The sequence below is a fragment of the Acanthochromis polyacanthus genome, chromosome 1, assembly GCF_021347895.1.
Source record: "Acanthochromis polyacanthus isolate Apoly-LR-REF ecotype Palm Island chromosome 1, KAUST_Apoly_ChrSc, whole genome shotgun sequence".
Classification (NCBI taxonomy): Eukaryota; Metazoa; Chordata; class Actinopteri; family Pomacentridae; genus Acanthochromis; species Acanthochromis polyacanthus.
Window position 1 is genome coordinate 30,014,641 of NC_067113.1, and position 14,584 is coordinate 30,029,224.

Consider the following 14,584-nt stretch of genomic DNA (forward strand, 5'->3'; position numbering starts at 1 on the left):
TCTTAAAAATATATCATGAAAGCTGACGTGTGTAGATTAAAGAAGGCCTTAAGGTGATGAAGGTTGGAGAAAATGTTATGTAAAAAAATATAATGGGAAAAACAAATCTGTGTGTGAGTAAAATAGCCAAAACACTAAAAAAAAAAAACATCAAATGACTGATACATCGACATACACAACAAATGTCTACATCTTCTGGCTTTTAGGTCACATGAAGTATTTTTGTCATCATGTATAAGTGTGAAAATCCTTTACTGTTAGACTGTACATAGAAGATGGACAAAGTGAACATGATCTCAATTGTTGGTTTATGGACTACTATTTCATTTTTAGTTGTCGCCATCTTGTTTGTTTGTTTTTTTCTTTGAATTGGACATGACAAGCAACAGGTGGATCTGACTGAGAACTTGAACATGCACACGGTACAATCGCTTTCACAACAGGGGCAAACTAATATGGTTATTTCACTGCAGAAACGGACTACTAAAGAACAAATGACACCAGTAACCGATAATTTGCAATGTTTGTATTTAGCTAGTTGCATTTAGCTTAAAATGAGGCCATAATTTACAAATGATCATCATGCTGGATAGAAGAAATCTTGAAACTAGCATTGAGTCCATAATGTCATGAGGGAAATGTTTACCGAACTAACAAATCAAGGAAGAATAAGTCAGATTTTGTCATAGACTAATATACCATCAGATTGCTTTTTCAACCAGACGAGTCGCCCCCTGCTGGCTGTTAGAAAGAAAGCAGGTCTAAAACACTTTCACATCGACTTCAAGCTTAAGACTCATCTTTTATGTACAGTCAATGCTTATTATTTAATAACTGTGCCATGATTGGGGTTTTTACAGGAATAAAATCAGAAGACAATAAATGCACCTGCATTCAGAGGGAGTGATACCCAGCCTCACTTTGACTAATGGCGTCCAAGGAGGTTTGTTTGCATTTTCTACAAATGAACATGGTCTAAAGAGAAGAAGTGTCCAGTTGTAGTGACTAATAGTGCTTTTCATAATGGTAACTTGTGCCTCCTCGCTTCCTCTCCTTTCATGACACAGAAATCATTTACCCTCTGCGGTCATCATGGATCTTTCAATCAATTAAATGCACACTGAGAAGATGTCAAGGCTTTGGGGGGAGCTTGGTATGAGAAAACATAGGTGTATTTATGTTTAAGTAAAGAAGCTTGATGTATTAATAAATGCTGGCTTGATCTGAGAGGAGATACAGCTGTTTTAAGTAACCATCGTCACCTGAAACTGATAGCTTCCTCTCCTTTGTCCTTGTATCTCTTAGCTCTTCTGAGAGAGGGAAGGGAAGGAACAAGTTAGCATTATGAATAGCACACTAAAAACTCCTGATATTTTGCCAGTATGTAAAAACTATGTAGTTCCTTTAACCCTTGACCTATAAAAAAGTCCTAGTATTGTTTATGTGGACAGAACCATGAAGGGTCTGAAAGGTGAGGTCACAAAGCTGAGGTCAAACTCTGGTATTGACGGTAAAATAGATTTTTAAATTAGGTATTGCCCATTATGAATTGGTATATATAATATTTGTTAATAAAAACACACAAAAAAAAACTAAAAGAAAAACGTTCTGCTAAAGCAAAGAGTCTTTTGACTGATTTTGAAAGAACTACTAGCTTAAAGAGTTTCAGAGTTATCTTATTCTAGTCATTGTATGAGATACCTTGCAAGATAAAGAACTAAATATGACAAACCTGTACACTGTTTCAGAGCCATCTGACAGCTACACTCCTGACCTCCATCCTGGCAGCGGTGCTCGGCTCGCTGCAGATCGGATACCACACCGGCAACGTCAACGCTCCGGCCAAAGTGAGCAGCACAGACTGGAGCTGAGGGAGGAAATACGAAAGAAGGGTTGATACAAACAGCAGTATTTTCACAGTTTCTGACGCAGTAACTCATCACAAGTATCGTGAAATTATAGTATTTTCATGGTTCAGTGCTTCTTGTATTGTACAAGGTTGTACTCAACAGTGCATAATAATGCATAATAATTTATAATAATAATTTAAAGGAGCTACCAATAAAACACTAAACCCAAATTAAAAGAAAGGAGGTTGAGCTCAGTCATAGTTTAATGAATGAATCAAATGGATCATATTTAAATTTGCTAAGAGGAGTCAGCAGCTGTAGTCAATCGTAAGAGTTCAGAGACCACGCTAGTGAGAACATCTAATAAATACAGCTTTCTACATCACCAAAACCGATAATTAAAGTTGCTGTATGTGCATTATTGATCCAGTAGATAGTCGCTTTCCCCAGAATAAAATGGAAAGTGTGGTCTAATGAGTCCGTCATAGAGAAACAGAGACTTACATGAGCCACTGGAAACAAGTGTATGGAAATGTTTGTCCACAACTGCAGCCCCAGCAGCCTTCCTGCATTTCTCTTGATAACCTTTTAAGTCAAAAAACCTTTCATTAATTTACCAACAGTGGGGGGAGTTTTTTCTGTTTCAAGGGAACAAAATAGAAGCGACTGTTGAGTGAATTTTACCCAACATACTTGTTTTGTTGGTCGTCTATAAAATCTGCCATGAGACTCCCTTTATAAGTGTTTACCGGTGCAGATTGTGTCTCTTTTTCTTTAGATCATCGAAGAGTTTTTCAACCACACCTGGAGAGCGAGACACAACCAGTCGATGCCAGATCACAGCCTGACTCTCCTGTGGTCGCTCTCCGTCAGCATTAAGGACTTTGGAGCTTTGCTGGGTTCGCTGGGAGTCAAATTCCTGGTTGATTCTTATGGCAGGTAAAAATAGCAGAGAGCAGAACTTATTCTTATAGTTCCATTGTTGATTATAATGTTTTTGTCTCTTTGCTTCCTCTCCAGGCGTAACTCCATCCTGATAGTTAACGGACTGTCTGTGGCCGGAGCCTGTATGATGTTTGCATCCAAAGCCAGCGAGTCGTTCGAGGTTCTGATCCTGGGACGTTTGGTGTTCGGTTTGTTCTGCGGTCTGGTGATGAGTATGAACCCCCTCTACATCCAGGAAATGTCGCCCACCAACCTGAGAGGAGCCTTTGCCACACTCAACCAGGTGTCCTTCGCTTCGGGCATCCTGGTGGGAATGGTGAGGACACTGATGGTTGATTTGATTCTCTTTAAGTCTGCTTTGGGTTGAATAAACACAAGTTTCCATATACTTCCATATGTAAACTTTTCTTAACCCTCCGAAACATGAACCCATTGGCAGGTTTTAAAGACACGTTATCTTTGAATAAAGAAACAAAAAACGCCAAAAATTACAGTATTTAACAGAACCAAAAAATATCAAACACAAAAAACTCCAACGATCCTTGAACTACTCAACTGTCACGCTATTCTATTGAACAAATTTTTATCCTAAGTGTGATATTTCAAAATTCTTAGCACCAGATTTTGTAAAAAAAAAAAAAAAAAAAAAAATCTTATTTTATCATTATTTTGGTGAATTGGTCTCTTCTATGTTGGGGAGATTGCTTTGGTACCACACTGCAAATGATCAACTTCTATGACAAAACACTTGACAACAAAATAATCAGGGCATAATTCTTAGTGTTGCTCACTAGAAACAAGTTAGTGTACAAGAATTTGAAGTCTTTAAAAGTATATACGCACTAAACCATGATGAACTTTAATTCACATTCAATTTGGCTTTCCATTTCACTGCTCATTTAGTAGAGCTTCATAAAGCTCCAATGACCTAATTCCTGCTTAATGGGCTAAAATGACCCAGAAAAACCATATAAATTATCCAACCGTGTTCCTGCATTTCTGTTTTGTTTGTGTGCTGCAGGTGGCTGGTCTGGAGACGGTGCTGGGAACTGAACATTACTGGGCCATGATGTTTTCTCTATCTCTGATCCCGGCTGTGACCCAGTACCTGGTTCTGCCTTTCTGTCCTGAGAGTCCACGATATCTGCTCATCAACCGGGGAGAGGAGAGCAGGGCTGAATCTGGTGGGTCCAACTGAATACAGTGTTCATCTAAACTGTACATTTTACATTACTGCTCACGTTAATTCTAATTATAAAACATTTTAGAACTAAACTTCTAAAAGCATGAAACTCACATTATTTTTTTCATTTTCTGGTGTAGCTATTAGAAGAATTGAAAAGGTTCTATTACAAGCTTTGAGATATAAAACCGACTTCCAAGGATCGAAACATGAAAATGCTTTTATTGCACTCCAGTAAGTCAGTTCTAAGGACACCTTACACCTCAGCAGCTCTCTAATTTAAGACGTTACTGGGTGTTTTAGCCTTGCAGAGGCTGAGAGGCCGAGCAGACTCGGTGTTTGCTGAGCTGGAAGAGATGAAGGAGGAAGCTGGCCACACTCAGAGCGGTCTGACCGTCTACGAATTCTTCAGGAAACGCAGCTACAGGCAGCCGATCATTATCGTCCTCGTCGTCAACTTGGGAAGCCAGCTGTCTGGATTCAACGCGGTCAGTCGCAATACGTATAAAAAATGTTTCACGGAAGCCCAAAAGCATTTCAATAACACTGTTATGGGCTTTTGTAGTGATAAGAAAAGTGCATGGCTTCCCCCGCTTTGATAAATATTCAGCTGCAGCTCTCTGGTATTTCTTCAATAAATTATTGAACCTCGGCATTTCTCAGAGGTCCCATTCTGAGTCAGTGTGTCAGTACAAAGCCTCCACTGCTAAAAAACTACAGTGAGACGTTCCAGTAACCCACTAAACTAAACCAAAGTCCTGCTTCTTCCTTCCAGATAATCAACTATTCCACCAGAATGTTCCAGGCCAAGTTTGACCAGGCCAAATATCTGACTCTGGGTGTCGGTGCTGTCAATGTGACATTCACTCTGGTGGCAGTAAGTGGTGATTCCACACTGCAGCTGCACTCAAATGTGGTTTTATTAAAGTGCAATAATATTATACAAGATACTCAACATTAAAATATGTTGTGGCATCATTTCTTGATTTCACCACAAGCTGCATCAGACTCCTGGCTGCGGGATTAAAGTCTTGTCACCGTTTCCTTGTGAATGGTTGAACAGCTTGAACCACAAGCCAGCGGATAGAGTTGCATTTTAATTCAGAAAATTGGGATGAAACACGAGCAGAATCGGCACCGTGTTGTTTTTTCCTCTCCAGTTCTTCCTGATGGAGAAGGCAGGGAGGAGAAAGCTACTGCTGACTGGCTTCATCTCCATCGCTGTGTGCAACTTACTCATGACCATCGTCGACTCTGCGCTGGTAAGATCATCTGTGTGCGGTTATTTCCAGCTGTGCAGGAAAAGTTTTGTGCCAGTCTTGGACACGATGACACATCCAACGTCTGACAAATGTGGAACATGGTCTTAGGAAATGATCGAAAGTATAAAAATAAACCACAAAGAAACCTTTGGTCACATATGAGATCAAAAATCTGTCAAGCTGCACTTGTGCGCCTGATATTTAGCAGGACTGTGTGTGTGTCTGCACTGTAAAAAAATTTTAAAAATTGTAAAAAAAAAAAAAAAAAAAAAAGGTAACCATCTTGCAGCAAGAGTGCAAAAAAATAAATGTTAACATTCAAAAGCTGTAAAAACTGAAAACAACAGTAAATATCTGTAAAATAATGGCGTGTATAATGAGTTTTGATGTGGACATTAAGCTTTACGGTTCCGACTTGGATTACATGGAAATTAATATATATATTTTTTTAAATTGTACAGTTCATTATCTGCAATTTAACAAAACGGGGAAAAATCTATAAACTGACAGAGTAACGGACGGTGACAGCAAATGTTAAAAAAATACTGTAAGAAATGTTTCAAATAAAGTATTTTTTACAGTGTATATCTGTGTTTACGCTTTGTGGCAGATTCTAGATAAAAATAATAAATTCGCTGATCTGCAAGCTGTGTATATACAAGTATGGAAATTAAATATCTACAGAAAGTGGGGCCCATTTGTTTTCAGTATTGGTAACACTTGGACACTTTTATATACGTTGAGTCCATTATTTCTGCTTCTGTAAACTATACAACACAAGAGAAATTCCGCTTTTCTATTGTGTGATTTAAGCAATTCTAACGGTGTCATACTGCACATGAGACATTCTTGAGGTCTCTTCACTTCAAGTCATGTTTGTCCTTTTTTTTCCCTCAGAGAAGTGCTGGACTTTCCAACGGTTCTTGAACTACTCTTCTGTAATGCCATTAGAAATTTTTACCAAATCTAAGCTGCTTAACTTTATTCTATGCATCTCATTTAAAAATTAGCCAACTGTTGATCTGAAACCAACAGTAACATCACAAAACTTCAGGGACTTTTCAGCTGAACTGCAGGCTGTGTACACGTATAAACAGTTAAACATCTGCAGCATGTGGGTTATAATCATTAAATATGTTCTCTAAATCATTCAGTGCCACCTAACAGTAACTACTGTATTCATTGTGCAGCATCTGGTCCCGGAGCTCCGCAGCCTTCAGGTGCTGCTGGTTTTCTGCCTGATTTCCGCCTACGAACTCGGCCCCGGCCCCATCTCCTGGTTCATCGCCGCCGAGCTGTTCGACCAGCCCGGCAGACCCATCGCCATGGCCTTCACCAGCATGCTCAACTGGGGAGGGAAGTTCGTTCTGGCGCTGCTCTTTCCTCCATTACTGGTGCGTTTATACCGTTGGCCTGCACACTGGGGGAAAACTTTTCCTGGTTCACATACACCTCTGAGCTGTGGCTGTTTAATGCAGGTTATAAATCTGTTCAGTCTGCATATATGCATCTATAGTACAAACAGATATAAATCTTCTAAAATATACTGCTGGATACCTTAAAATCTGGTTGAAACAACATAAGTGATTAAATTAACAGGTAAACATCTGCTTGCTACGGTGCAGCAGAGATGGCGGTTGACCTGAACCTAAATCAGACAATTTTTTTCTTACTTTCTTCATCCTTCAAAATGATTCAACTCAAATGGTCCTTCTGTTTCTTTCTCAAACCTAGAAACTCTGCGGCGCCTACGTCTACCTCCTCTTCATGACTGTAGCTCTGCTGGCCTTCATTTTCACCTGGATTCGACTCCCAGAGACGAAAGGTCGGACGTTCGACGACATTGCAGCGGAGTTCAGAGGAGCAGAGGGCATCCCTTTGCACAATAAGACTGGATTTAACACTTTCACCTGAAGAGCTTCTCATTTCCTAATGATTCAAACTGGTAAAGGGTCAGTTCAATTTAAATCCAGAGTGTTTTATCAAAGATTACTGGTAGGCAACAAAATAAATCCCCTTTTATTTGACATTTACAAGACGTGTTCAGCACCAAAATAAGCAAGTTTGATTCAAACTTTAGGTGCACTGACCCTTTAAGTCTCACACTGCTGTTGATGTGGCTTCAGTTAGTTCGGTTTTCCAACAATATTGTTCTGATTATGTGATTATAACTATTTATGCTGCGTGTTTTGAGGCATTTTCTGTGTTATTTTGTAAAGAGTCAGGGAACGTTAAACAATGAAAGAAAAGTCAGCAACATATTCTTTGTTTAGTTCTTGAAGAATTTGTTTTCTCCCTGTAAAACAAGTGAATTAAGCTTCATTTGCGGTTTTGTTTGAATACGTAAAGAGTAACATGATGCCTTGCGCACCAGAACATCATGGAAAATTTTTGTTTCTTGGAGACATTTTTAGAAATAGTTGTATCACTGCGTTAAATTCAACTGGACTGCAGGAAATTAAATACCAGCTGAAGTACAAAGACATTAGTTGAGCTATTAAGATTATTTGAAGTGGAAAAATATATTATTGTTGGATGTATTTATGATTAATACTGAACGTCCAATCAGATTATCAAACTTTAAAGAAAAACCATTGCATATCTACGACTGATTACACTTAAATGTGCATTTAAATGTACAGTTGAATGCCATAAGTCCCTGATTCCTCAAAAAAAAAAAACTACCTCTCCAGCGAACAATGTTTCCTTGAATTCGGGTTTACTGCGGTTCAGACGCAGCAGCCTTCCAGTTCATTACTGGTCTGTGAAATCTCACATCTCTGAACTGTGTACACTTGTAAGATGTGTGTGAAACCCGACCACAGCTCAGAGAATAAATATTTCATCCAGCATGATCTACTGCGACGCAGAGGGGGAGGAACCGGGAGATCACAGGACGGGTTTCGGTTTTAAAGCGGCGGGGGGGTTGAGTTGAATCTAAATGTAAATGACTGTACGTGTCTACTCAAAGTAGGCTTCCAATAACTCATTACACAGGAGATTTTATTTGATTTTTTTTGGCTTCTCTGTCTTTTTACAAAAGTGTGAAAACAGTGCCATCTACTGGACCAAACTGTATGAGACATGCTGTTAAATAAACTACAATGCCATCCAGAATTCAGTATAATTGAAGATATACAACATTCTGGCAACTTCAGCAGCTTTTCAACTGCAGTACTGATATTTCAATCACTGTTACAACTCCGTAAATAAACACCAGACACATTGGTATTGTCGTCTTGAACAGGACCGTGAGTTAACACCAGCAGCTGTTCAGCTAAAGAGAAAAGAGGACATTTACAACTGCAGGAGAATGTTTTTAATTTTCCTATTTGTGCTCAGTTTGCAGTTAAAACCAGCTAAAACCAACTCTAAAGTCTTTCTGTGGATCAGAGATATCTGATATCTACAAGAAGCGAAAGAAAGTTGATTAACCCAACAGATTCAGAAGTTAACCCTCAAAACCCACAAACTGATTTTGGGCGTTTCTTGCTCCTGTTGCATTTTTACTCACTGTGGGCTCATTTTTCACTCCAATTAAAAGTCCTGTAACTCTATGGAAAGAAAACAATTCTCTAGAAACAGAGAAAACTCAGAAAAGTCTTGTGTTTTATGGCACAGTTATAGTCCTTAATCATAAAAAAACACAGAAAGTGGATTATCTGTCATTTATTATTCAAAAATGTAAATAAATAAAAGAAAACACAAGTAAGATGTTTCACCATGCTGAATGTATCTCCCTCCTCTGTATGCTGTTTTTAAGCTATGCGTCATTGATCAAGTATGTTTTATTTTCCTCTTCGTCTCTCTAATTTGTGTCCACACTTAACTCCTCTGCTTTGTGTAAACACTGCCTGCAGTTCAGCCAAAAAGTCACAGTATTTTTGTTATGTGACCGCTCGCACCTGAGTTTATCACAGCAGTTGCACTGAGGTGCAAAAAAGTTTTAGTTTTTTACAAAACTGGGTGCAAAAGCTGCAAATGGTTTACAGCTCCAGTTGTTATCGGGGTCAAATTCTTTCTGGTTTGTGAAGCTGATAGGCTAACGAGTTATGGTGGAACTTGGGGAATGGCAGAAAGATACACCACAACCCTTGACAAGATTTCTTCGGAAATTTGAGAAGTTGTTTCTTTTTTGTCACTTTTCAGTGCAGCAGTACAGAGAGAAAAAGTTGGCGGAATGTGAAGTTAATGTAGATGACAGAGACGGACTGTAGGGGGACCCAGAGAATCACTGATATTCTCATCTACAGTCACACTGAGTAGATTTACAAACAGCAGCTCACAGGATCACATGCAGCCACACTCCCACCTGCAGCTCTTCATATCTCTGGAACTATCAGACTCTCTGACACTTTCTGTCCAACACAACATGGAAATTACCATCAAACAAGGTGTCCTCAGATTATTATTCATTTTACTGTGGACTTCAGGTAATTTACAGCATGGTTAACTTTTTTATGTTTCTGATCTCACTGTAATTGCTTATTGGAAATGGAAGAAATAACAGTAACAACAATAACATGCAAAAATCTCTTCTGTTCAACACACAGGTCTGACTGATGGAAGTGTCGTCACTCAGAACTCCATACTGTGGAAACAACAAGGTCAAGATGCTACAATTGACTGCAGTCACACCAAGGGTATAGACTATAACCAGATGTACTGGTACAGACAACTGCCAGGAGAAACTATGAAACTAATCGTGTTCACAACAACAGTTAAACAAGATCATGACTTTGGAGATTCCAACAAAGACAAATTCTCAGCCACTAAGCCTGACTTTGAAAGAGGAACATTCACAGTGAAGAATGTGCAGCCAGAAGATCAAGGCTTGTATTTCTGTGCTGTCAGCCAACACAGTGATACAGATACATGTGAAAGCTGAACAAAAACCCCAGAACACTGTCAGCACAACTCTTTCCAAAACTACTAATCAGCTGCAGTGTGGTTCACACCACACAATACATGATATTCACACCTGCAGCTCTTCATCTAGGGCTGTGAGAGTTGTGGGTTAAACTCTGACTTCAGTGACAATATCAAACATGAAATTAACATTTCTGCTGGAGCTGCACAATTAATTTATTATGAATTACAATCACAATTTTGGCTTCCCACCAATGAGCTCATAGAAAATGGCCCATGTAGAATGTTGGAAAAAATCATTTGGTTACAAATTGAGTAAATCCAACACTAGAATTCTTCATTTCACACTCTGAAGCTTCATTGTTGGTCACAAACCTGTCTAGGCTGCTGTGCTTCAGCAACTCAGTGGAGACTAGAGGCTTCACTGTGCATGGCTGCTTACAAAAGTCTGCAAGTGAGGCGTTTAGGGCCCATAGGGGAATTGTGTCTATCCATAACCAATAAGTCAATAGGCCTCACAGAAGTCTTTATCATGGTGCTCCTTCACTGCTTGAATTTCCATAATGTTCTTGCTTGCTAATATGGAAGTGCCCAAATCCTCTGGTTGCTACAGAATTAAACAGTAAAAGGTACAACTGGTTACTACTGATAATCTACAATACTAAAAGTGTGAATTAGCAAGGAAAATGGTATAGAGTAAGAGAAAACACTAAATATTAAACAACTTGTATTGGATTTGGGTCAAACAAAAACACTCAATGTGAAGAACACTGATAAAAATATTATGCCCTTAAAATCAGTGAAGAACAGCAATAAATAATCAGAATGTCAACAATTATTATTTTGTCCATAATCATGTAGAACAATGAAGATTAGTGATTGTAAATGTCTGTTTAAAGTCATTATGAGCCATAAACTCCTTTAGTACAGGATAACTTTTTGCATTTTTCCCTCCAGTAGGAGGCGACACACCTCAACAAATGAAATGAGAGCATCAACGTCCACAGACTGCAGCATCAACTCAGCACTTTTCCTGCTATTTAAAGGAATCATGTAGACGCCTCTCTGACACCTCCTCTTCTCATTACAATGAAAAGTGATGCATTCTCATCCACAGGTGAAGAACTGAACAGACCTGAAAGGAAAACTGACTGTAGAGTCTCAACAATCTTCTTCAACATGATATTCATGGTCTTTATATTTAGTTTTCTCCATCTCCCAGGAAATAAAGGTGAGAAAAACAACAAGATTCAAGTGGAACACAATGCAAGTTCATGATTTCTGGATTTAAAATCTTGTCTGTTTTGTCCACAGGAGCCTCTGATACTAAACATATCTACCAAACACCTCCTGCCATCATTAAGAGAATCAGTGAATCTGTTGACGGAGAGATCAAATGTTCACACAACATAACAAATTACCAACTTATTCTCTGGTACAAGCAGGACAAGCACAAAGCTCTGAAGTTTCTGGGATATCTGAATGTGAACCTTCCTGCAAACATTGAGGAGGATGTGAAAGGAAAGATCAGCTTCGATGGAGATGGTCGGAAAGATTCAGGACTCACTATTTTGGATCTTAAGTTAGATGACAGTGCTGTGTATTTCTGTGCTGCCAGCTACACAGTGCTGCAAAATCCCCAGAAGTCAATACAAAAACTCTCCTTTATCTGACAGACGAGACGTTCAAGCTTGTCAACACCTGCAGTCAACCACCATCAAAACCAAACCTTTGGTGATTATATCAGCATTTTGGTACAATTTTTAGCTCTGCTGTCAATACACTACTTCTGGGATTCAAAATAAACTTCCCTACAACAATGTATCTCATGGCAAAAATGTTCAGAATTTTTCCTGATTAATTAATTAATTGTTTGCGAAATAATCATTTTGAAAAATACTTTTCTTAAAATCTCTGAATCCAAGAAGACATCTACAAATGTCTTGTTTCATCTGAACAACAGTACAAAGCCCAAAATATTTGGTTCACTATTGCAAAAAAAAAAAAAATGAAGAAACTCAGAAAACATTCACATTATTGAATCTGGAATGAGTGTGTTAAAGTCTCAGAAATTTCTCAGTGAAGTCTGTTTCAGGTTCTGCTAGTGCACGAGAAAAATCACTAAAGAGATTCAAAATCTGACCTCAACTCAAAATATTATATTTGGCAATGAATCGAGTCAGGTTAATGCTGGTCTGCTCTGCTGTTCCTTAATTTCATTCATACAGTTTTTGTGTTCCACTCCAAGACGTTATGTGGCTCCATGTTTCCATTTCAATGAAGAACTTGTGGAGATTCCCTGATGGACTGTAGGGGGACCCAGAGAATCACTGATATTCTCATCTACAGTCACACTGAGTACATTTACAAACAGCAGCTCACAGGATCACATGCAGCCACACTCCCACCTGCAGCTCTTCATATCTCTGGAACTATCAGACTCTCTGACACTTTCTGTCCAACACAACATGGAAATTAACATCAAACAAGGTGTCCTCAGATTATTACTCATTTTACTGTGGACGTCAGGTAATTCACATTATAGTCAACTTCTTTATATTGTTTCCTTCTCTGTAATTGTTTATTGGAATGCATCATAATATGTAAAGCTCTTCTACTTCACACACAGGTCTCACTGATGGAAATGTCGTCACCCAGACCTCCATGTTGTGGAAACAACAAGGTCAAGATGCTACAATAGACTGCAGTCACAACAAGTATATAAGCTATAACCAGATGTACTGGTACAGACAACTGCCAGGAGAAACTATGAAACTAATCGTGTTCACAACTACAACCAACAATAATCATGATTTTGGAGATTCCAACAAAGACAAATTCTCAGCCACCAAGACTGAGACTGAAAGAGGAACATTCACAGTGAAGAAAGTGCAGCCAGAAGATCAAGGCTTGTATTTCTGTGCTGTCAGTAAACACAGTGATTCAGATACATGTGAAAGCTGAACAAAAACCCCAGAACACTGTCAGCACAACTCTTTGCAAAACTACTAATCAGCTGCAGTGTGGTTCACACCACACAATACATGATATTCACACCTGCAGCTCTTCATCTAGGGCTGTGAGAGTTGTGGGTTAAACTCTGACTTCAGTGACAATATCAAACATGAAATTAACATTTCTGCTGGAGCTGCACAATTAATTTATTATGAATTACAATCACAATTTTGGCTTCCCACCAATGAGCTCATAGAAAATGGCCCATGTAGAATGTTGGAAAAAATCATTTGGTTACAAATTGAGTAAATCCAACACCAGAATTCTTCATTTCACACTTTGAAGCTTCATTGTTGGTCACAAACCTGTCTAGGCTGCTGTGCTTCAGCAACTCAGTGGAGACTAGAGACTTCACTGTGCATGGCTGCTTACAAAGGTCTGCAAGTGAGACGTTTAGGGCCCATAGCTAAATTGTGTCTATCCATAACCAATAAGTCAATAGGCCTCACAGAAGTCTTTATCATGGTGCTCCTTCACTGCTTGAATTTCCATAATGTTCTTGCTTGCTAATATGGAAGTGCCCAAATCCTCTGGTTGCTACAGAATTAAACAGTAAAAGGTACAACTAGTTACTACTGATAATCTACAATACTAAAAGTGTGTGTTATCAAATAAATGGGATCAAGCACCAGAAAATACTAAATATTAAATGACTTGGATTGGATTTGGGACAAATAATAACATTCAATGTGAAGAACACTGATAAAAATATTATGCCCTTAAAATCAATGAAGAACAGCAATAAATAATCAGAATGTCAACAATTATTATTATTTTGTCCATAATCATGTAGAACAATGAAGATTAGTGATTTTAAATGTCTGTTTAAAGTCATTATGAGCCATAAACTCCTTTAGTAAAGGATAACTTTTTGCATTTTTCCCTCCAGTAGGAGGCGACACACCTCAACAAATGAAATGAGAGCATCAACATCCACAGACTGCAGCATCAACTCAGCACTTTTCCTGCTATTTAAAGGAATCATGTAGACGCCTCTCTGACACCTCCTCTTCTCATTACAATGAAAAGTGATGCATTCTCATCCACAGGTGCAGAACTGAACAGACTTGAAAGGAAAACTGACTGTAGAGTCTCAACAATCTTCTTCAACATGATATTCATGGTCTTTATATTTAGTTTTCTCCATCTCCCAGGAAATAAAGGTGAGAAAAACAACAAGATTCAAGTGGAACACAATGCAAGTTCATGATTTCTGGATTTAAAATCTTGTCTGTTTTGTCCACAGGAGCCTCTGATACTAAACATATCTACCAAACACCTCCTGCCATCATTAAGAGAATCAGTGAATCTGTTGACGGAGAGATCAAATGTTCACACAACATAACAAGTTACCAACTTATTCTCTGGTACAAGCAGGACAAGCACAAAGCTCTGAAGTTTCTGGGATATCTGAATCTGAAATCTCCAAACATTGAGGAGGATGTGAAAGGAAAGATCAG

General features: G+C 38.7%; 1 protein-coding gene across 1 annotated transcript; it reads left to right on the forward strand.

Moving 5' to 3' along the window:
- The first annotated feature begins 928 nt into the window (after positions 1-928).
- Positions 929-7,728, forward strand: LOC110945424 (solute carrier family 2, facilitated glucose transporter member 1). The gene is made up of 10 exons (XM_022187005.2): positions 929-943; positions 1,749-1,847; positions 2,629-2,789; positions 2,871-3,111; positions 3,817-3,979; positions 4,282-4,466; positions 4,754-4,855; positions 5,139-5,240; positions 6,431-6,634; positions 6,975-7,728. The coding sequence occupies exons 1-10, from the start codon at positions 929-931 to the stop codon at positions 7,152-7,154; spliced, it is 1,452 nt and encodes a 483-aa protein (XP_022042697.2). The 3' UTR covers positions 7,155-7,728.
- The last annotated feature ends 6,856 nt before the right edge of the window (positions 7,729-14,584 follow it).